The 21,132-nt window shown below is 35.4% G+C and overlaps 1 protein-coding gene across 1 annotated transcript; it reads right to left on the bottom strand.

Annotated features, from left to right (window-relative positions):
* Positions 1-149: 149 nt before the first annotated feature.
* On the bottom strand, positions 150-20,240 carry LOC147475173 (dicer-like protein 4). The gene is made up of 23 exons (XM_086585299.1): positions 20,100-20,240; positions 19,928-19,997; positions 19,088-19,152; positions 18,902-18,991; positions 16,994-17,072; positions 16,807-16,900; positions 15,671-15,863; positions 15,392-15,552; positions 15,089-15,292; positions 14,706-14,959; positions 14,344-14,618; positions 13,821-14,257; positions 9,935-9,962; positions 9,864-9,891; positions 5,270-5,475; positions 4,903-5,112; positions 4,118-4,585; positions 3,742-4,011; positions 2,972-3,301; positions 2,004-2,171; positions 1,156-1,717; positions 918-1,032; positions 150-509 (listed from the first exon to the last, which is right to left on the bottom strand). The coding sequence occupies exons 1-23, from the start codon at positions 20,229-20,231 to the stop codon at positions 329-331; spliced, it is 4,620 nt and encodes a 1,539-aa protein (XP_086441425.1). The 5' UTR covers positions 20,232-20,240; the 3' UTR covers positions 150-328.
* Positions 20,241-21,132: the final 892 nt, after the last annotated feature.

Below are 21,132 nucleotides of genomic sequence, written 5' to 3'. Positions count from 1 at the left end.
TCATTTCCTATCGATACATCAGGACACACAAGCCTGTGCACAAACTTCGTTTTGTAAGAAAAGCTGGTAAGTGAAAGCCAAGTCAGGCAAGTGAAAACTCCGTTAACTTTAATTGATGAAAGAAAGCATCCAACACAAACATGGGAAAATGAAACAAAGTATAAATGATATAAATAATGATTGATATGATTAAATGTTATCTGTTATTTAAACTGTATATTTCAACCTAACGACCACAACTGGAGACTTTTGCCTACTATCGCCGCACTTCTATGATTTACAAGACGGGTGGGTCGAAACCTCTGTTTCTTCGAAACAAAAAAGTTAGCTAAACAGGAGTCAATATTCCTCTTTGATGGTCGCGCATGAGCCCTTGGTGCTGCAAGCACCATAGTGCTCCTTCTGCGGCATGTTCTTCTGCAGCTTTCTTCTTTGCTCGAGGTTCACTGAAGCACTCTATAAATATCCTTGTAACTTCTCCTACTTCAACAGTAACCTTGTAAGTAAACCTGCACAGAAACCGCTCAGATTATTAAAAACTGAAATGGGAATTCTCACAACAGATGTTGGCTACGCAGTGTTGATTCCCCAGGTGATCATATGCCTAGAAAATGTCTCGTTCATAGTTTTTAAAGATTTTACAAAGTTGTGTTGACTTCATGGTCTAAAAGAGAATAAAAGAAAATGTCTCGTTCATAGTTTTCTTAGTTGTTTACTTACTAAAAGAGAATAAAAGGTATCTCCCAGCTAAACACATTCAACCTCAATTATCAGTCCTCATACTTTGAAAGCATCGCAGAACATGCTAGTTGAGTGACTTTAAGTTCAAGTAAACAAAATATATCTTATTAAACTAACTATAAAACATTTACTGAAACACATAATGAAACATTAAGTGGGATGGATTTCGGACTTACAACTTCAAGTGGCTTGGTCCTTCCTCTTTCACACATTCAAACACGGAGCCCTTCCAGTGATTGACTGCACATATCTCAAAGAGACGCGACTTTGCTGATAGCTTATGTGACACACCTGAAGTCAAATGTAGAATTAGATCAGACAATGGTATTAATAAATAATATGGTTTTGGTAACTCGTAGACTGAAATGCTCGGGCCAGAAAATAAGTCAATATTCACACAAATCTGAATTGTACCTCCATTATGTGAAACAGTGGCAGAGATGCTATCTTCACGGATAACAGGAAGGTGCCTTACTGGTGCCTCAAGCACAATTATTGGCTGCCTGTCAATGGAATTGGATGCTGGAATGTGTGTAGGCACTTCGTTCACAGAGATGCTAATTTCACGGATCACGGGAAGGTGCTGTACTGGTGCCTCGAGTGCAACTGTTGGCTGCCTGTTGTTGGAACTGGATGCTCGAATGTGTGTAGGCACTTCGTCAACAGAGATGCTAATTTCACGGATCGCGGGAAGGTGCTGTACTGGTGCCTCGAGTGCAACTGTTGGCTTCCTGCCGTCAGTACTAGATCCTGAGATGTAGTTAGGCTCTTCTTCGTTCACAGTCTGAGGGTCCAATGTATTGGCAGCAGAAGTTGAAGAACCGTCTCCTATCACTAAGTTTTTTAGCTGAATAAGATCGAAGAAAACCTCTTCCGTAGGTTCTTCATCATAACCAATTAGCTTTGCTTCCTGCTTCTTGCTTGATTTCAGAACATGTTCCAATGAACCACTCTTCTTAGGATTGTAACCTCGTGCCTGTATAACAAAATACTCGTCGTCACAACAGTTTCTACAAGTGTGAAGACTCACGATAGAAATGCAACATGAAAATAAAATTGCACCGCCTAAACTGGGTAAAATACCATAATCTCCAACACAAATCCCTAAACATTAACACTGTATATAATCGAAACTAGTCATGAAACATATTTAGTTTTTCATCGCAACCAATAACATAAAAAGTTAAAAACAAACAGTGAGCAAAAAATACAACATTATCATTTCCTACTTTTCTTCTTTTTGTGGCGTTTTGTTTCCTAACCTTGAAGGTTGAATGAGGAGTGAGATACTCTTCTTCCTCCATGCTTTGTTTCCCACATCTGTTTGAAAACAAGTTACGATGGTTTCTCCCATTTGAAGACTCACCACGAGAGATAAAAGTTATTGTCCGATAGAGATTTTGACCGTTTTCTAACCAGAGAACCGTAATCTCATTTATGATTTATCCCCGTGTTACATATAAAACTGTGCCACGTAGTCTTCAAAAAGGACGTGATTAATTTCATTTCTTAGGTACGTCATGGGTAACTGGACCAGCATTAGAACTCGAAAGTCCAGGCCCATCTGTATCACAAATTTACAACTCGAAACCAGTAAAATAAATGTTTGGGGTAAATGTAGATTATAATAAAAATACAAAGGATGAAATCAAAGCAATTCAACTACTCAGTTCTAGAAAAATATCAATTTTACCCACTGGATTTTTCATTTTCTGGTATTATAGAATTGTTGTCTACTAGAGATCTTTGTATGTGTAAATTGTAATAAGCATGAAAACTTTACAATAAGTACCAAAAATTTACACTGGAGTTAATAATTAGTCATCGTGGTGTACACGTTTATCCCAGTGGAGGAAAAGAGGGGAAAGTTATGGGAGTTACAAAGAGAATGGAAAAAGGATTTGAAAGGAATGGTAGAGGCCAATATAAATGTGCTACCTCTACCCCTTATCGCAATATACTACTATAAGGGTACCTCATAGCATCGCAGCTCAATTCAGATGTAAAACCTAAAAGTAAAGTCCATTATTAACACAATTACTCAAACCCAAGCTTTTATTGTTTTATAGGGACTTCAAACCTGACATTCACCTACTAAGCGAATACAAATATAGGCACACTACAACGGAATAAATTCAATAAAAGGATATACCTTCAACTGAACATTAGAAAATAAATAATAATAATAATAATAATACGGCAAGAAAGTAAAGGGAATCCATTACATTACCTTCAACTTCAAGAAAATTTGTTTTGCAGCCATTCTCATAGCAGCCTTTTTGCTCACATTAGTCGCATGACCTTCGGGTTCAACTGAACCCCCAGTAGTCACACGAGCATGAACTATGAAAACTGCTCCTTTCTTTGATTCTGAAAATTGCAATTCCCAACAACGAGATTGGCACAGTTCTGTCAGTTCTCTAACAGGATTCAGTTGCAAGTTTGAGAATTTCATTATTGGATCCAGAAAGGTGAGCATGATCTTCCAAACAATATTTAAATTGAATCCAGTGTCCAGTAGAACTGCCCCAACACAAGATTCTACCAAGTCGCCAAGGGCCTGGATCAATAAAGTAAGACCATGTAATTTTCAATACAGTTGATACACTAGCAAAACAAGATCCTCCGCACATTCCATTCAACAGAATGGCCATAAATAGATACTGAGATAAAACACAATCAATTAAGTATAGAAAATAACACTCTTAAAGTGATTAGTTTCATTTTTCTCAAAGAATAATAAGATAATGTAAAGCGGGTACTGCCCAGAACTTTCCATCCCTACATAATGCGCACAACGGTTATGCAAGCCTCCCAAACTTTATTTCAGATACATAACTTTGCATGAAACTAAAATATACGAGTAGGAAAATGGACTCGTTATACAAAAATTTGTGAATCACAAGACAAACTAAAGCTGCTTGTTTCATAAAGGTGAGAGACTCCATGTTTTCGAACACTGTAGAGCAGTTGACATGACTTTACGTACAAGAAATGTACCTTTGGACATGTTGACCCCTCTATTGGGTCCTTTTCTGCAGATGTCAGTGAGGAAATTACAAACTTCTTCACTGCCTCGGAGAGGTCGTCGGAATCATTGATAAGGTATCTATGGAAGGATCTGCATACAGCTACATGGGCAAACACGTTATTATTTACAGTCACTGATCGTAAATCAGTCAACTGACCTGGTTTCAGTTTTGGGTAGACTGAAAACAGATATGATGTTATTAAGTAATCCAGAACAGCATCCCCAAGAAACTCCAGCCTCTGCTTTAAGCAACAATTAGGATTTCAGAATACAAGTATAACTAAGTTCTACAACGTTCAGCTTCTGGTAATTCAATTATTCTATAGGACCAACTAAATTACTTACCTGATAGCAGCCTCCAGAATGTTTATTGTAGGAAGGGTGCACAAATGCCTGCACAAGTAAACCTTTATGCAGAAACGTGTACCCTAACGATTTTTCCAGGGCAGGGATGTCTATGTTACTAGATATTGACATGTAGTTCTTGCTTGCCAAGCACATTTTTGAAACTTGTGTGGCCTCAAAGTCCACTTGTATACCAATCCATTTAAGAAATGCAATTGCAGCTTTAAAACCACTGTCAACTAGGAATGCTCCAACGAGGGCCTCAACAATATCAGCTATAGTTTTCTTTTGCAGCCAGTGGTGTCCCTTGCTGCATCTTACACTAATAGAATCTGATCCATTGGTTATATTTCCACTTCTCTGTTGAAAATGAATTGAATTTTCTGTATTTTCGTTGCAAATGACTGTACAGGGACGACCCAGTGCAAAGAATTGAGAAGGATCAAAGTTTTCATCACGAATGTAAACCTGAAACAAAGACAACCTTGGAAGTTAAACAATAAATTGGTAATATTTTAGTCTATTACATATGTTTGAGTGGCTCAAAAGTTTGAAAATTTCCGTTTTAACTGCTTAGCAATTCCAGTGTTCTATTTGAAACGAAATGTTTCAATAATCAGTGTGGATTCATCTCTACCATTGTACAAGAAAACCAAAGTAACACAGAAGAAAAAGGGGGGGAAAAAACAAGCAAAAGCAAAAACATAAAAAGTTAAAGACTAGTGTCAAACTGCAATACTAGATTTTGCAAACCCACGATAATTGTTCTTAGTATTTCATTGTACCTGTAAATTACTCTGTATTGCCAGCTTGTATAAATGGGAATTCTTTACAATACTAGAACGCTTTCGTGTCAGTTGTCCTTCATCAATGGTTTCATGCAAAAGAAACACATGCCTGCCAACAGCATATTTAAGGAATGCATCACCAAGCACTTCAAGCCTTTCAAGAGAAAAACGCTCCATGCATTTCTCAGTAGTAATTGCTTCAAGGACCTGCAAAATAGTTTCAGTGGATTACAGTGGATAATCAGGGTAAAAAAAAAGGGAAGGAAAAATCTCTGAATCACAATTTAGTATAATTATTACTTAATGATAATAATGTAGAATCTGTGAAAATGGTACATTAAAGTACTAAATGACAAAAGCTTACACGATCAGCTGTAACTTCAGATCCCTCAGGAAATGAAAGTGAAAAGATGCCCTTCAACTCAATTGCAACAAGCAAATTTTCAAGCCGATGCATAACTGAAGGCAACAAGGACAAGGAGCTTCCTATGTCTTTAGAAAACCCAATTATCTTTAATGAACAGAGCTCAGGAGGTAACTCCACAAAGTGCTCATCTAATGCACGTGCCTCTGCTTTCACCATTTAGAAGGTCAAGAAACAAAATAATAAGACAAGAACTAATCCCGTTATTAATGATTAGTTGCCTAGATATAGAGATGTTAGAATTTGATTTGCATTTCTAAAATATCAGATTTGCAGCATTCCAATATTCTGGACGGAGTCAATATCTTGTCCTTTTGTCAAACCTAGACAATTAAAGGTTGTGGCCAAGGTCTCATTTTCTACCAATCTACAGATGATAAGGGAATCGGCAAAAATTGATTTGTATAGATAATAGTGAAAGTTGTAACTGATGCAAAGATGCATTTACGCAATTACAAGCAGTTCACATACTGATCAAGGAAACAAATGATGGTACACAATGTATATATCATCTTATTATATGTAACACCAACATCCTTCCCTTATCGAGCTCGAGTAAAAAAAGAAAATTTAAGGGATAGTTGATATATTACACACGGAAGAAGGAACTAAACTTCCAAAAGTTTCACAAAATTTTTATGAAATTTAGTTTTCGTTGGCCACCGAAAGTTTCAGAAAATTGAAAGTTTATGTAAAAATGAACATCTTATTAATAGTTTTGTTTGCTTTACAAATATTTTGCAAAAGTACACAAACGTTTCCTCAAAATTTCTTTCTCGATCCTCTTTGAAACATTCATCAAAATCGAAATATAGTTCCTCGACATTACACCCATGCAAAACCAGCATAACTGATATATCAAACTATTTTACAATATGTATGCTTGGGTGAGAGTAGTACTAAGATGGGTGACCTCCTGGGAAGTCCTTGTGTTGCACCCGCCTTTTAGTTTATCGGATTATACATATGGGGAGGGATAGAGCCACATTCTTATGCGCAATGAATGTGGCTCTATCCCTCCCCTATATATATAGTCCGACTCTCTAAAGGATGTCCTTAAACAAACTTCACATAAAAACTGAAATATCAAAATATAATCTCATCTCACAAAGGGTTTTGGGAGTCAAAACAATGTAACTCACGTAATTCTCTCACCTATTTTCTCTCTCCTATTAATGTAATAAATATCTCTCTCCCACATAATGTCATACTTTCTCTCTGCTCATAATTAAGAAATAAAACATAAGCAAAAAAGAAAACACTCGTATGGTTTCCCACTTTCTTCCTCTACCTTTCCTCATTTTCTTTCTCTCCAGCCAAGTTCTATTAAAGTGAATTTAAATATAAGTATGAGTAAACATTCAATTGCTTATTAATTATTTTGAAGAATAACTACAAAACCATAAGCAAAATGGGTCTAAATGGACTGTGAAAGCTTCTTTGTTGTGTATTGTGGAGTCAAGATCTATTTTTAATCAAGAGAATGTTTATTGTGCTCTTCTAACAGCATTACTTCTTCTGGTTTTAGTAGAATATGTTCAAAACTAAAAGTAAGAAGATCAACCAAAGTCAAGTTTCTTCCAATTCGTTAAAAGAAAAAAAAGGAACACTCCATAATATATGTTCAAATTCCAATATTAAATCAGTAATAACAAAAAAGAAAAAAGAAAGACTTTGTTAATTTGGGTGAGAGGGATGAACTCCCTTTGTGTTTATGGTGAGAGAGAAAAGAGAGAGGATATACGAGTGGATAGAGAAAAAGAAATAGGAGAATTTTCTTAATTAGTTACATGGGGTCCCACTTTCTATACCACGTGAGAAAAAAAATAAGAGAGATTCCGGTTTTTTTTTACAAGTCCGTCTCACAGACGTCGGCTCAAGAGCCCCACTTATTTATATATATATAAGTACCAAACTAAGTACCAAATCTAAAACAACCCACTACTTCACCTACAAAACGAATTAAAACCTAATTTTTTGTTCTGTCTCACAGATGTCCGCTCAAGAGCCCCACTTATTTTAATATATATATATATACCAAACTAAGTACCAAATCTAAAACAACCCCACTACTTCACTTACAAAATGAATTAAAACCTAATTTTTTTGTGGATATGAGCTACTGACCATAAAGATCATCTCTACAAAAATTCAGCTCGTTTAACAATTTTTAGTATTAGTAAAAAATGATTGCAAAAACTCAACATTTCTGGACCGCTAGATATTTTTTCAAAAGTGGACAATAATTTTTATCTAGGTTAAATAATATCAAAAGGATTTTTGTATAAATGATCTTTATGGTCAGTAGATTATATCCACAAAAAATTGAGTTTTAATTCATTTTGTAGGTGAAGTTGTGGGTTGTTTTAGATTTGGTACTTAGTTTGATACTTATTTTAAGGTCTTTTTAGGAGTCGGGCTTTCATATATATATAGGGGCAGGCTACCTTGACATCTTATTTTGACACCTTATCTTGATATCCAAAACCTAAAAGTGAACTTGCACATTAAACTAGGCTGATTTTTGGTAGAGGAGATTTTTCTACCATGGATAGAATCTCCACCAAAAATTGAATGTCTAGCTTTATTAAAAATAGTGCTAAAATTGTGGACCGTTAGATAAATATCGAACTTAAACACAACTTTTGACAAGGTTAGACATGTTCAAATGTCTTGATATTTTGTAGAGATAATCTCTATTGTATGGAGAACATATTCCCAGAAAATCAGCTCTTACTTCATTGTGTAAGTTGTGGATGTCAAAATAAGATGTCAAAATAAGATGTGTAGCCTATATATATATACAACTAGGCTCTCTGACGAACGTCCTTAAACGGATGTGAATAAAAAGAGAGTCATGTATTTCACATTAAGTGGACCCCAACACAAAAAGAGAAAACCGTTGTAGAAAGTCAAAATGTTGATAGGCCTTATTCTTTTCTCTCTCCTACTAAACCTTTTCTTCTCCATCTTATTTCTCTCTCGTACAACGTACTTAAAAGAAGAAGAGATGGAACCTATGGTACATAACAGATGAACCCCTCTACCAAGCTTTTCGAATGTTCTAGTGATTATTATTGAAATTCTTGCTAAATCGTAGATTTTAACAAGCGAGTTGAGTTCTTATTCTCTAATCTGGATAAAGTTATAGTTTTGATTTGTATTCAATTTCACTTGAGTTTGCATAAAAAAGTGGGTTTCTTGTAGATATACCTTAAAAAGTGGAGATGTATTTAATTCTTTAAGACTAAATCTCCACCTCTCTCTTATTTCTCTCTCCTCACATGTGTTTCTCTCTCCTCAAGTAATCTCTCTCTCAACTAGCAATGAATCAGGGATACATAAACTATGAACCTTTCTTTCATGCCAACCAAATCACCATAGATCCTTCTTGTGATTTTCAAATTGGGGAGTGAATATCCACCTTTAATCAAGAGAATATTTCCTCTGTCTCTGGTTTTAGAACATGTTGAAAACTTAAAAAAGATTAACCAAAGTCTTAGTTTGACTTTTTCCACCATTTTAAAATAAAAAGGAAATTTCAAGAACACCAAAGTTTGAATTTCCAATCTTAAATCAATACAAAAAAATGAAGTCCTTTAAATAATTTGGTGGAAGTAGAACAAACTAGATATATCCGTAAATAATTAAACAATTATATTCTCATTGAATGGAAATATTCATCGATTTTCAATATTTTTGGCCTTTTCAACATGGCTATAAGATCATCTAGTATATAACCTTTTTTTTATTGGTAAAGAATCAATTACCAAGGAATTAGATGTTAAAGATTGAGGAGTGAATATCCACATGTTTAATGACCTTTGATGAATAGATCACTAGTTTTAGAACATGTTGAAAACTTAAAAAAGATTTAACCAAAGTCTAGTTTCGCGACTACATCCAACTTGAGAAAGAAAAAAGAAATATAGTAGTTTTGTTATTTAAATTTTTGGGTCCCATACAAAAAAATGAAAACTTCACTTGATTTCCAATTTAGTGGAAGAAGAACAAACTAGTCCCACAAGACAATAATTAAACCCCAATTATATCTCATTGAATGGAAACTCACAACTGTTTTCAATCCTTTTGATTTTCCAGACATGGCTATAAGATCATCTAGTATATACCCATTTTTTTATTGGTAAAGAATCAATTACCAAGGAATTAGATGTTAAAGATGAGTATACACATGTTTGGATGACCTTTGTATGAAGAGATCACTAGTTACGGATATTGAAAGGGAAGCTCGCGAAGAGATTTAATGGTGAGAGAGAGCCAGTATTCGACTTGAGAGAAAAAGAAATATGGTAGTTTTGTTATTTAGAATTTTGGGTCCCACTAGCTATACCACGTAAGAGAAACTTCACGAGATTTCCAGATTTAGTGAGAAGTCCGGCCCATGGACACCCACTTAATAGCCCCACTATATATATATATATATATATATATATATATATATATATATATCATACTGGACAAAAAAGGGTATATATTGCTTTCACACAAGCTCAATTGGAAGTTAAATTCTAACCTGTATTTTCTTGCACTCGACAGCAGTAAGTTGTGCAATGAAAAAAGTTGTTTTGCCTTCTCGTATGGTTGTTTGGGATGTAAAATATGAATGTTGAACCTGATTTTGCAAGACAAAAGATGTTCCGTTAAAGGAAATAATATTAAACTGATATATTCAAAATTCATGTCAGTGACTCCTCCCCTGTCACCAAAAACATTTATAACAGACAACTATGTAATTACTAATAACCGTAGCACAAGAAAGTCGACTTTGAGCAAACTTTCACTCATGATATACAATAACGTGTTAAAGAAACTATTAGTATAGTGAATATTACATACTACAAAAACAATAACAAAAGCACAAGTATATAATATGGAAGTATTAAAATATACTATGTGAAAATATTCAACCTAAATGTATATATGAGCAAGGGAAATGTCGAGCAATGTCACAAATAAAAAATATCCAAAAATTCACCATTAGAAAATCAAACAACACAAATAGATTCATAATACAACTCAGAAAATTTCGCAGTCAAGCTCAAGAATGCTACACTTTTTTCCATCTCTGGAAGTACTAATGAGTTATTTACAACTACTTACAAGTGCTGAAATGCTACCAAAGTCGGTAACAGCTAACGTAATGTAGATTGAAGTGGCGGAAGCAACACTTAATCAAAATCTACACTTCATAAAATCCTAAAAATTTCACATTTATTAATAATCACTCAATAATTCATAACACACATAAATACAACTAAAACAACTCCCTAAAACCCTAACTATAAGCCTTTATTTATACTAACCCTAGAAAGCATAAACCAATAGGAACACGACATGTATCACAACTAACTAATGGACTCAAAATATGGGCTTGGACTCAACTAAGGGCGCATGCCCATGACACTGACAACAACAACTAATGTTCTACATCACTCTCTCCATGTTGAAGAAGCTTGTCCACAAGCTTGTTGACATGAAAACCCACCAATATGCAAAAACTCTTCAAACTTGTATACATCACCCTCTTAAGGTTCTGAGAAATTCAACCTCGAATCTTGCCCAAATATCGGCTCAAACGAATAACATGACACCACAATACAGCAGCTAGTACTCTTTTCTTGAAACACAACGGATACTGGAAATCACGAAATATGCGTTAAAGTGTTTTGTGGCTGCGAGCAAAAACCTTCTCAAAATTGGTTAGAAAATAATCAATATAACCACCACTTTGTGCTTGCTGAATTGGATGAACAAGACCTTCATAAATCTGGTTAGCAGGACGTCTTTGTTGCAAAGGAAGGTGATGAACCTACTGATTTCGTTTGTTATCACGCTCAAGACATGACACAACGACTTCATAAATTCCTTCCTTCTCTTTGTTGTCATCAACAACAACCGGTGTTTTACGTAGGGCTATAGAAGCTCCACCAACGCTGGGGGGTTTGGGCTGCAAAAGCTCCATCATAGCCTTCCTAAGTCGACTAGTCGCTTCTTCTAATCGATCAAACCTATTTTGCATCAAGGCTTCTCTCCAATCTTCTAATCGAGCAACCCGTATTCTAGGGGTTTATATGAATCCATGAGTTCTCCATGAATTCTTCATCTCTGACGTTGTAGACATATCTTGATTTACAAGAATAAAATTGGATTCGCGAGTAAACAGTAACCGGGTGCACATTACCGTGAACAGTGTTTCGGTGAACCATTTTGCACCAATCTCCCAAAAATTAACACGCTCTGATACTAAATAATATAGATTGAAGTAACAGAAGCAACACTTAATCAAAATCTACACTTTATAAAACCTTAAAAGTCTCACCTTTATTGATAATCACTCAATAATTCATAACACACATAAACACAACTAAAACAACTTCCTGAAACCCTAACTATAAGTCTCTTATTTATACTAACCCTAGAAAGCATAAACCAATAGGAACACGACATGTGTCACAACTAACTAATGGACTCAAACTATGGGCTTGGACTCAACTAAGGGCGCATGCCCATGACACTGACAACAACAACTAATGTTCTACATCATAACGTAAATGACATAAACCCCATTAATGTGACCAAATTTTTGCAAGAATACTTTTTTGCAGCATATGTGGCTATTTGTGCCGCTAGGCAATTTCAAGGATGATCTAAATGACACATTTTTTATATGTTTGATCATAATGTCATAAGTTCTCAAATATGAGATGTCTGCCCATAAACAATCTCTGATTTAGCTCCACAAGGGTCGGTCGAACTAGTGATCCAACCCATAATGTCGGGGTAATAACCAAATATTTCTAACTAACAGCAATGTAAAACTAACCATGCAAAGAGGTGAGAATCGCAAACTGACATACAGCTACATAAAACTAAATCTGTCATAACTCCTAAACATAAATATCCTAATTTTGGAAACTTTGCGATGAATAGAATGTCTCATGCATTTTTCTAGTTTCAGAAGAAAATCTCTTATCTAACTACGAAACAAGCACGTATGTGGAAGGTGTTGGACCTTTATCAGAAGATTTGCTTCACTCTATTATTTCTTTTATCTTGGAAAGGAAAATATACCAAGCAGCAAAAATGCCAATTATGAGAACTTCCTTGATAAGTAAAGTCTTCGCAAGGGGCTTAAGAATACTTAACATTTGTTTCACTATAGTATGGTAACCAAAGAGTCATAAAGTCCACCACAAATACGCAAGGGCCAAGTATTAAATGCAAAAACTAGTCTCGATTCCCATGAGCACTAAAAAGTAAAGTTGCACCATATCGTTACAACAATTGAATTCTTGATCCCTTCTTGAAGAATATAATAAAATGTCAGCGTCGACTATTCGAAAGGATGTCAGAAAATAGAAAGACCAAGTTTTGATCAGTTTGCCTAATCATCTTAAACAAAAGTGATTTGTAAGATTTTCCTCGATGGGAATGCCCCCGTTCTCTAGTAAGTCCTTTTCTTTGTCATAATTATGCTAAAAAAGTGTAGAAATCAAATAATTTAAGTAATCAAGTGGGAAGTAACCAAGGAGTCACAGAGTCAAGAAGATATGTGGTTTGAGGTTGTAGCTTTTAAGTTTTGCTAATTGCACTCCATGAGCCTAGATTCTTTGTAAACAACAAGAAAAAAATTAAAAACCACACATCATCCACCACCACGCCCTACCCTTGACCTTGATGTGTACTATCTCTTTGTCCCACATATTTCTTATGAAGATCACCGGAATACTCCATAGAATAATGTGTGCACAAATATTCTTATGTGTACAAATAGTGTTTGAACTAGGGGTGTGCATAAAACCGCGAATCCGACAAAACCAACCTAACCAAACCGTTTGGTTTTGGGTCGGTATGCTTATCGACGGTTCGGTTTGGTTAAGTATATGTGAAAACCGATAGAGTTAGTTCGGTCGTCGGTTTAGTCCCAAACCCAAACTGACCCGGCCATATATAATATATATTAAAATATACATATTTAATTGATTTAATTTAAAAATATGTGAAAACCGGTCAGTTCGGTCGGTTAATGTCGGTTAAATCAGAACCCAATTGGTTCGGTTCGATCTAGAAAAGTATAAACCGATAGGGTCGGTTCGGTCATCGGTTTAGTCCCAAACCCGACCAACCAACATCGTACACCCCTAGTTTGAACTTTATCAGTCCCACCAACCTACAGACTTAGTACCCAAAAGTTCATACTAGTTTGTACTCATAAGTTTAGTTTTAAGTGAAAGCGCACCTTACCAGAGTAATCATCATCTAATCATTTGACATCAACCTGAGCTTAACTCTAATTTTTGTGTCATCAATAAAAAATTATAACGAGTACAGCAAACAGTTATAGTAATGAAAATCGCAGCAGTACATTATACTATTATAGTGACCGTATAGACGAAAATAAGTGCATAACAGAGGAATAGTAATTGTAACAGTAAATATGAAAAGGAATAACTGGAGAAAGATTACCTACTTTTGAGCATAGTGATCTACATAATTTGAACAAGAGTGATCCGTAAAAGGGCTGTTTGCATCAATTCCAGGAAGAATATCATCAACAAAGAAAAATAATTTCTTGTGTGGAGTGAATACTAAACTGTTCACAATGTCACTTTTACTCGCAGGGCCATCAGCAAGTATGAGGGAGCTTCCATCAGGGACATTAACAGAATCTAGAACATCTTTTTGGGTTCCAAAAACTGGTGAAGATAAACATCTCCTGATAAGCTTCCAATCAACGGTCAGTCTACCTTCACAATCATTCTGCCTCACAGGAAGTAATAAGTAAAAGGCTGAATGGCTTGCTTGAGATGAAGCATTCTTTCCCAATTTGACAAAATTAGCAAAAAATTCTGATCTGTCAAGGACTATCTTGAGAAACAGTTCTTGAATATTCTGTGCTTGGATAATCTGTACAAGGAAAAAGGTCCCTCATATAAATATTCTGAAAAACAACACAAATGATGTTTCTTGTATTAAGAAGTAGATTTTCCTACCTCATCTCTCTCAAACCCTTTAACTCCTTGAGGGACAAGCTTTGTTTTTACAATTCTACCATGGGCGAGATGCAGATCCAGTTCCATTGTCCCAGCTTCTTCTGGAAGTGGAGCTTTGACAAAAAGACCAAACTTTTGGTATAGCCTATCATTTGGAACAGGAAGGCATTCTATGAAATAAAAATTTAAGAGAACAGGATTCTCAGAATCTGTCCATGTATTTTTTAGTACAGAGGGACTTAACATCTGATGAAGTTCTCCTCGTGAACTCTCATCTGCAACAGGAAATGTAGTAAACAAAATTTGTTGTCAGAACGAATTATGAGAAAAGAACTTATATTCTAGAAGCGCTAAAAGTAAACCTTCAAAACTCTCCAACTCCATTGATCGTTCATCCGGTTCATCATCTTGACCTGGCAAAAGATAGTCGGTCAGGGCACCCACTGCATGCAATTCTTTGCAAGCTCTCAGACAACCAATCTTTTTAGCTTTCTCTTTTGAAGACTGGGGTGGACAGTCAACTTGATGAATTGGAGCATTGGAGGGGAGAATTACCCGACACAGTGTCCCCTTTGTATCATATTCGAAATCGAATTCCGGTGTCGGAATGAAGAATCTACACATAAAATCAATGCATAAAATTAGAAAGGTGAAAAAAAAACATAATTTCACAGGAAACTGTTACCAAATTCAATATGAATCACATAGGGAATAATGAAACTGAAAGAGGATCCAAATAACATACTCATCATGCGGGAGTTTGGAACAGTAATGATAGAGTAATGAAACACTATATCCTGCAGTGATGGAGGCACCAGTGGAACAAACTGTGTAGGTTACTTCTTCCAGATCATCAAATGTCTCTCCAGATGTCCTACACGCAATTTCCTTCATCATTTGACATTCTTCAGAGATAAAATCCTCAATCAAGTTAAGTTCACCCTCGTTTCTCTGCAAAACCAAGAAGTTTGAAAAATGAATTATTTTAAGATGAACATTTCAGGTCTAAACCTATGGTTTGCAGGCAGCACAGGCATGAAAGAAGCACCTATTCACCAGAAATACATATTCAGACTCTGACATGCGAGCTCTGCCTTTGGATTGTATGAAGCTAGCAACAGTTTCCGGCAGATCAAAACGTATAACTAGACAGCAAGTCTGAATGTCCAGTCCCTCTTCGCCCACTCTAGTGGCAACCAGTAGATTCAGCTGCCAAATGAAGCGGTAGTTAAGTAAGAGGATATAATGTTATATCAGCTGACACTTTTATTGAAATCCTTTAGCAATGACCCATAGCAATAAGACCTGCTGTGGGATCGAGCAATACCTCTCCAGAACGGAACTTCTCTAAGATAGAGTTCATGGTTTTCCTAGACATACTCTTGACTCCTGAGTGATATCCTACAAGAAAGTCGCACTTCCAAAATGATAGACACTTCAATTTCCTGAGTATGTATGACAATGCTCTTGCAATAATGATCCTATTCACAAAAACTATGCATTTCATATCTTGTCGTATCCTGAAAAAAAAAATTGTTGAAGAAAAGTTTCATGAATGATTTGAGGATATCTCAGAAAACAAAAATAGAAACTGCATATTTATCACTTCCAAGCAAAAAAATCAAACAAATAATGAAGTTTTCAATGGATGAGTTGTATATAAAATAGAAAAATGTAATCTCCAAACAAGAAGTAAATAGACAATCATAAATCTGTCAACATATTAGATTGTGTGAATTGTTCAAACTTCAAAATTCGAAACCAATTTTTTCTATGGCTTAGGAGAATGATGGAATTAGTAATATTTAGTATTTAGTAATCTAATCTAATCAGTAATTGTTTTGTAGTAGGATTTGGTTTAGTTTTAGTTGCTTTCTATTTTGGTTTCCCGTTTCCTTGGACTACAAGGATTGAATTGTATAAATAAGACTTTGGTCACAAACTAGGGGGGTTGAGTTATTGAGAATCTAGTAGCGAGTTTCGAATTAAAAGTGTCTTGATTTTAGGTTATACTAAAATCCTCATTTTCCATTTAATTGGGATTAGAATAAGCCTTAATTTATTAGTGGTGTGTTGATTGAAGTTGCTTCCGCCTTCAATTCACATCACTTTCCTTGATTGTTTCATGTATGATGTACAAGAACATGAAACACTAAACATACTTTTTAAACATATGAAAAGGATAGTACTACTTGATAATGGTTTAGACTTCCGATGTTTCTTTTGCTAATCCCTTCAGATTCTGAAAAGTAACATCCATTTCAGCAATACTTTCAGACAGCTTTATTCATTTCCACAAAATGTAATAGTCTTACGATAGTGTGAAGACAGCAGTTGCAAAAGTAAAAATCCACAAATAGAAAGTTTCAAGTTAAATATATTAGTTAGGAAACAAATTGAGCTACTCTACAGCACAACAGTCATGAATCTATTTATAGAGAACATATAAGTTAAAATACCAACCGACAAGAGAAAAGAATTTGAATAAGGGCCATTATCTTCTTTGAGAAAAATGGTTCCTTGAGTGCCTCCATAGATGAATCAAATCCATAACCATCTATAAATCAGTAATACAACTCTATTATAGTTAGTTATAACCGATATAACAACATTTATAACACCTAATCATCTTCATAATGCAAACTCATACCCCTGATTGATTCCGAGTCGAGAACAGAAGCAGCCTGAGACAAATATAGATCAGTAAGAGAGTTGTCTGTTGAATCGCTCTTCGATGTCAATCATTTCAATCAATTCAGATCGATCGCCACTCATGAGGAACCGAACGCCTATTGAGGCAACAGGAGAGAGATATGGATGAAAGGAGAGAGAAATCAGCAACATGCAAGGGGTAATTATACCATATTATTACAAAGCCAGAACAGACCAACTACCTCAAACCAATAAAACAACCACCAACTAGTTTAAAACTTCAAATGTATAAATACTATCAAAAAAGAATAACTTGTTGGAAGAATTTAGAAGGTTAAATATGTATAGGTTAAAATTCTATCAATTCATTCAAATTGATGGATTTGAACATAGTAAGCTAACGGGGTAAAATTATATCTCTGATTTCATTTACTGTCTAAATAAGTAAATGAAAAAAAATAACAAAAAATAAACATAAGAAAATAATAGCTAATAAATAAATAAATAAAACATAAAAAAACAGATCTACTCAAAAACTACGTAGGATTTGGAATTGTTCCCATCTTGTTGCTCAAGCTAGCATAGGGATCATACCAAGTCGAGATCTAGGTTAAGTCTTTTATATCTAGATAACACTGTTAGCTTAACAGCTGCTCCGGTTTTCTTCGCAAGATCTTCTAAGATTGTTGAAAGGGCTGATAGTGCACCTGCTACTAAGGAATGACTTTCCTACATTTTTCTCCAATCCCTATGCTAATGGTGGCATTAACTATTTTAAGCAACTCTTAATGAGATCTAGGGTGCTAGCACCATAGTTCCTGTATGTTCCAATCTCTAAGTGGGGATAATTTAATTGACTTACCAACTTCAATAAGCTTCCATTTGAATATACTACTGATTTGAGTCAACATCTATCATGTCTTCTGATATTGTCACATTCCTTCTACTTAAACATTATGCATTACCCTATCAGTTATCTTCTTCTGATGCAGTGACACCGCCCATCCATTAGGTTAACTGCCATGTAATGGAATGGCTTATGTTGGGAATGGCTCTTTAAAGGGAAGGCACTACTTTAGTGTCACATGTATTTCCAGGATCAGCTTACCATCCATTCCTTTGATACAGGAAACAACCAGTTCACTCAACAACTGCAACCATATCTTGAACTGCCATGTAATGGAATGGCATATGTTGGGAACGGCTCTTTAAAGGAAGGCACTACTTTGGTGTCACATGTATTTCCAGGATCAGCTTACCATCCATTCCTTTGATACAGGAAACAACCAATTCACTCAACAACTGCAACTATATCTTGGAGGTGTCCCCCCACTCCAACTCTTTGGAAGCTTGACTTGGGACTTGTAAATAGTGCAAGGATACAAAACACCATTCTAAAATAAGAATAACAAAGAAAATATTCAAACTCAGAACAAGAGATATATTCTGAAACGGTCAATATAACAGATAAGACATTAAGACAAATTAAAAACTTTTGCATAACAGGAAAATGCAGGAAACACAAAATGCTGAAACTACAAAGATGAAGTTGGCAATTAAGGTTGATATGGACATGGGTACAAAATAGCATAAAGAAATCTGATTTTAATCACCAGTTATCGGAGTCTTTTATGAAAAAGTCACTCACATGTTTGGCCCCAAAAGCCCAAGATTTTCCAAACAAAACATCAGATTATCATGCAGCCTCAGCAGCAGTTTCTTTCTGTTACTAAAGAATTTTATCGCCATTGGTTGTCCCCTGCCATTGCTATACACTGCTTTAAGAAAATAGGAATCGCAGTAAGCAAAGACTGGTTGAGGGTAACAGAGATCAAAAAGGAAAGATTCAAATAAATACTACAAATTACACGGTTCTTTTATCTCCTCCAAGTCAAATTTTTAAAACTGTGATCCCCGGCGGGCCATAATAATAACACTTGACGTTTGGAGAAGCCACATATCTTTCCAGTTCTCCAGTGTCTTCAACAGAATAAACCTACAAAACTCAAGAAAAATATAAATGATGTGTGTTTGTGTGTTTGTGTGTTTGTGTGTTTGTGTGTTTGAATCAAATTTAGAGATAAAATCCCACCTTTGCGTCCAATAAGAATTCAAGACTATTGATGCATTTCGATAAAATCTCTGGATTGGCCCTACCTGAAAGAGTAATAATCTACATGAAACATCACAAAGGCTTAAATGCATGCAAGAGTTGAAATTAAAAAGGTAATGGTAGAGAAGTAAAAGACAAACAAAGGTCAGCCATTATCAAAAACATAACAAGGCCGAAGCGCATAATTTTATCAGTGTCATGATCTCCCCAACGACTAAAACATTTTTTTATGCATCAAGCTATGGGTAACTGAAATTCTCTCAGATTGCAAACGCGGAGATCACACCACATATGTAAGTGACCCTAAAAAACCCGACTAGTGCCAAAAGTCTTCAAAGATTTAAAACCCCAGATGAGTGATGCCGTATGCTAATTGCGCCAGTCTGCTCCATACGGCATAACCTGTCTGTGTGGATTAACAAGTAGTATCAGAGCTGGTAATTCGGCTGGGATCATGATGCACGGGAAGATTCTTACTGGTGGATCCTGTGAAAACTCCCTACAGGTAGAAATTTGACGAGGTGTGGGTGGGCCAAAATCATCCCTCATTGCCAAGAAAAATCACTCCGTGTATTTGTAAGTGATCGTGAAGACCCACACATTTGTACATCTAAATACTTAGTCTTAAGCAACATTTCCTTTTTCTTGATTCAGTTGAACTTAACTAGTTCAATTATTTATGTCAACTTGCTAAAAAGCAAGAGCACCAGCAGGAGAACACGGACACAACTAAGCAGAAATGTAGTAGACTGTGAAACAGTTAAAAGAATTGAAAAAAAATAGATTGTAACCATATAAGTTATGGTAGAATTCTACTACCTTTCCTAACAATTGAGATGCTGTCATACCAAATATACGAGGACGCTTTTGTGGCATTTGTTTTGTACACCTACAGATAATTTAAACATAATATGGGTCATAAAAGCAGTTGTGAGTTCCTCCCAGTTCACACACACACATAGACACGAGAGAGAGAGAGAGAGATGACAACCTTCATAATTTCTGCATAAGGATGACTGCTTTGAGCTTGTGCATGATGGCACTCATCAAATATCAAAAGTGCAATTAGCTCCATCTTGATAAGACGGTGGAATAAATTATGTAAGAGTATCTGGGGTGTCATAACAAGAACCTGCACAGCTCAAATCCACGCAGGCAGGAAATTATAAACCAACTAGGGGTAATCAACGAACCATAACTAACTAAAATCTTCCTATTAGCATACACGAGTACCACTAGGAATCTACTCATCATTCAGGAAGATTAGAAGCAGGAATACAGAAAATCCAAATCAAGAAGAGGTAAGCTCAAAGAAACTAATCAAGCAATATGAATCTGACAAAGAACAAGCTCCCGCATGCTTCATAATAACCTGTTTTAGATGGCGGGCATCACATATAGTAAATGGAAAGTGAAGGTTGGAATTATATTCTAGTACTTTTTGGCGCCATCGCATTTAGCAAGGACTTAGCTAATACCCTTCTTTTGCACCTCTATACTTAAGCACTTAGTATTCTTCTTGCTTAAGATGAACAAAATATGCATAACATGTACATAACTATAAAGAATCGTTTTTCTTTTAATGTTTGACTGTGCCCAAAATCAGATTGATTGACTCGTCGCCTTAATATATATACTTTTGTGTGAATGGCTGTGTGGGAGCAGGATGGGAGTTGGTTGGTTATCTGAATTTAGCAAGGACTCTTCTAATTCACAACACTCTTTTACAACACTCTTTTCACCTTCTTTAATAAAGCTGTTAGATCTTGATGTATCCTAACTATCCGAGGGTTACAACCCTTGATCATCCCCAAATTAGTCACTATTAATATTAGTATTTTTCGGGCTTTTGAAATTTAGTCTAATTAGTTTTGAGGGTGTTTTGGCTATTTCAGTATTTATTATTACAAATTTCATGTTTCTATTTCCATAAGAATTATTTTTTAGACTGGGTTTCTGTTTTCAAAATTGTAGAAAGTTATAAACCGAGTTGTAGGCCTTTGGCCATAGTTAGAGCTTGATAA

The sequence above is a fragment of the Coptis chinensis genome, chromosome 9, assembly GCF_015680905.1.
Source record: "Coptis chinensis isolate HL-2020 chromosome 9, ASM1568090v1, whole genome shotgun sequence".
Lineage (NCBI taxonomy): Eukaryota > Viridiplantae > Streptophyta > Magnoliopsida > Ranunculales > Ranunculaceae > Coptis > Coptis chinensis.
The sequence above is the reverse complement of the archived record's forward strand: the minus strand, read 5'-3'. Positions and strand labels throughout refer to the sequence as shown.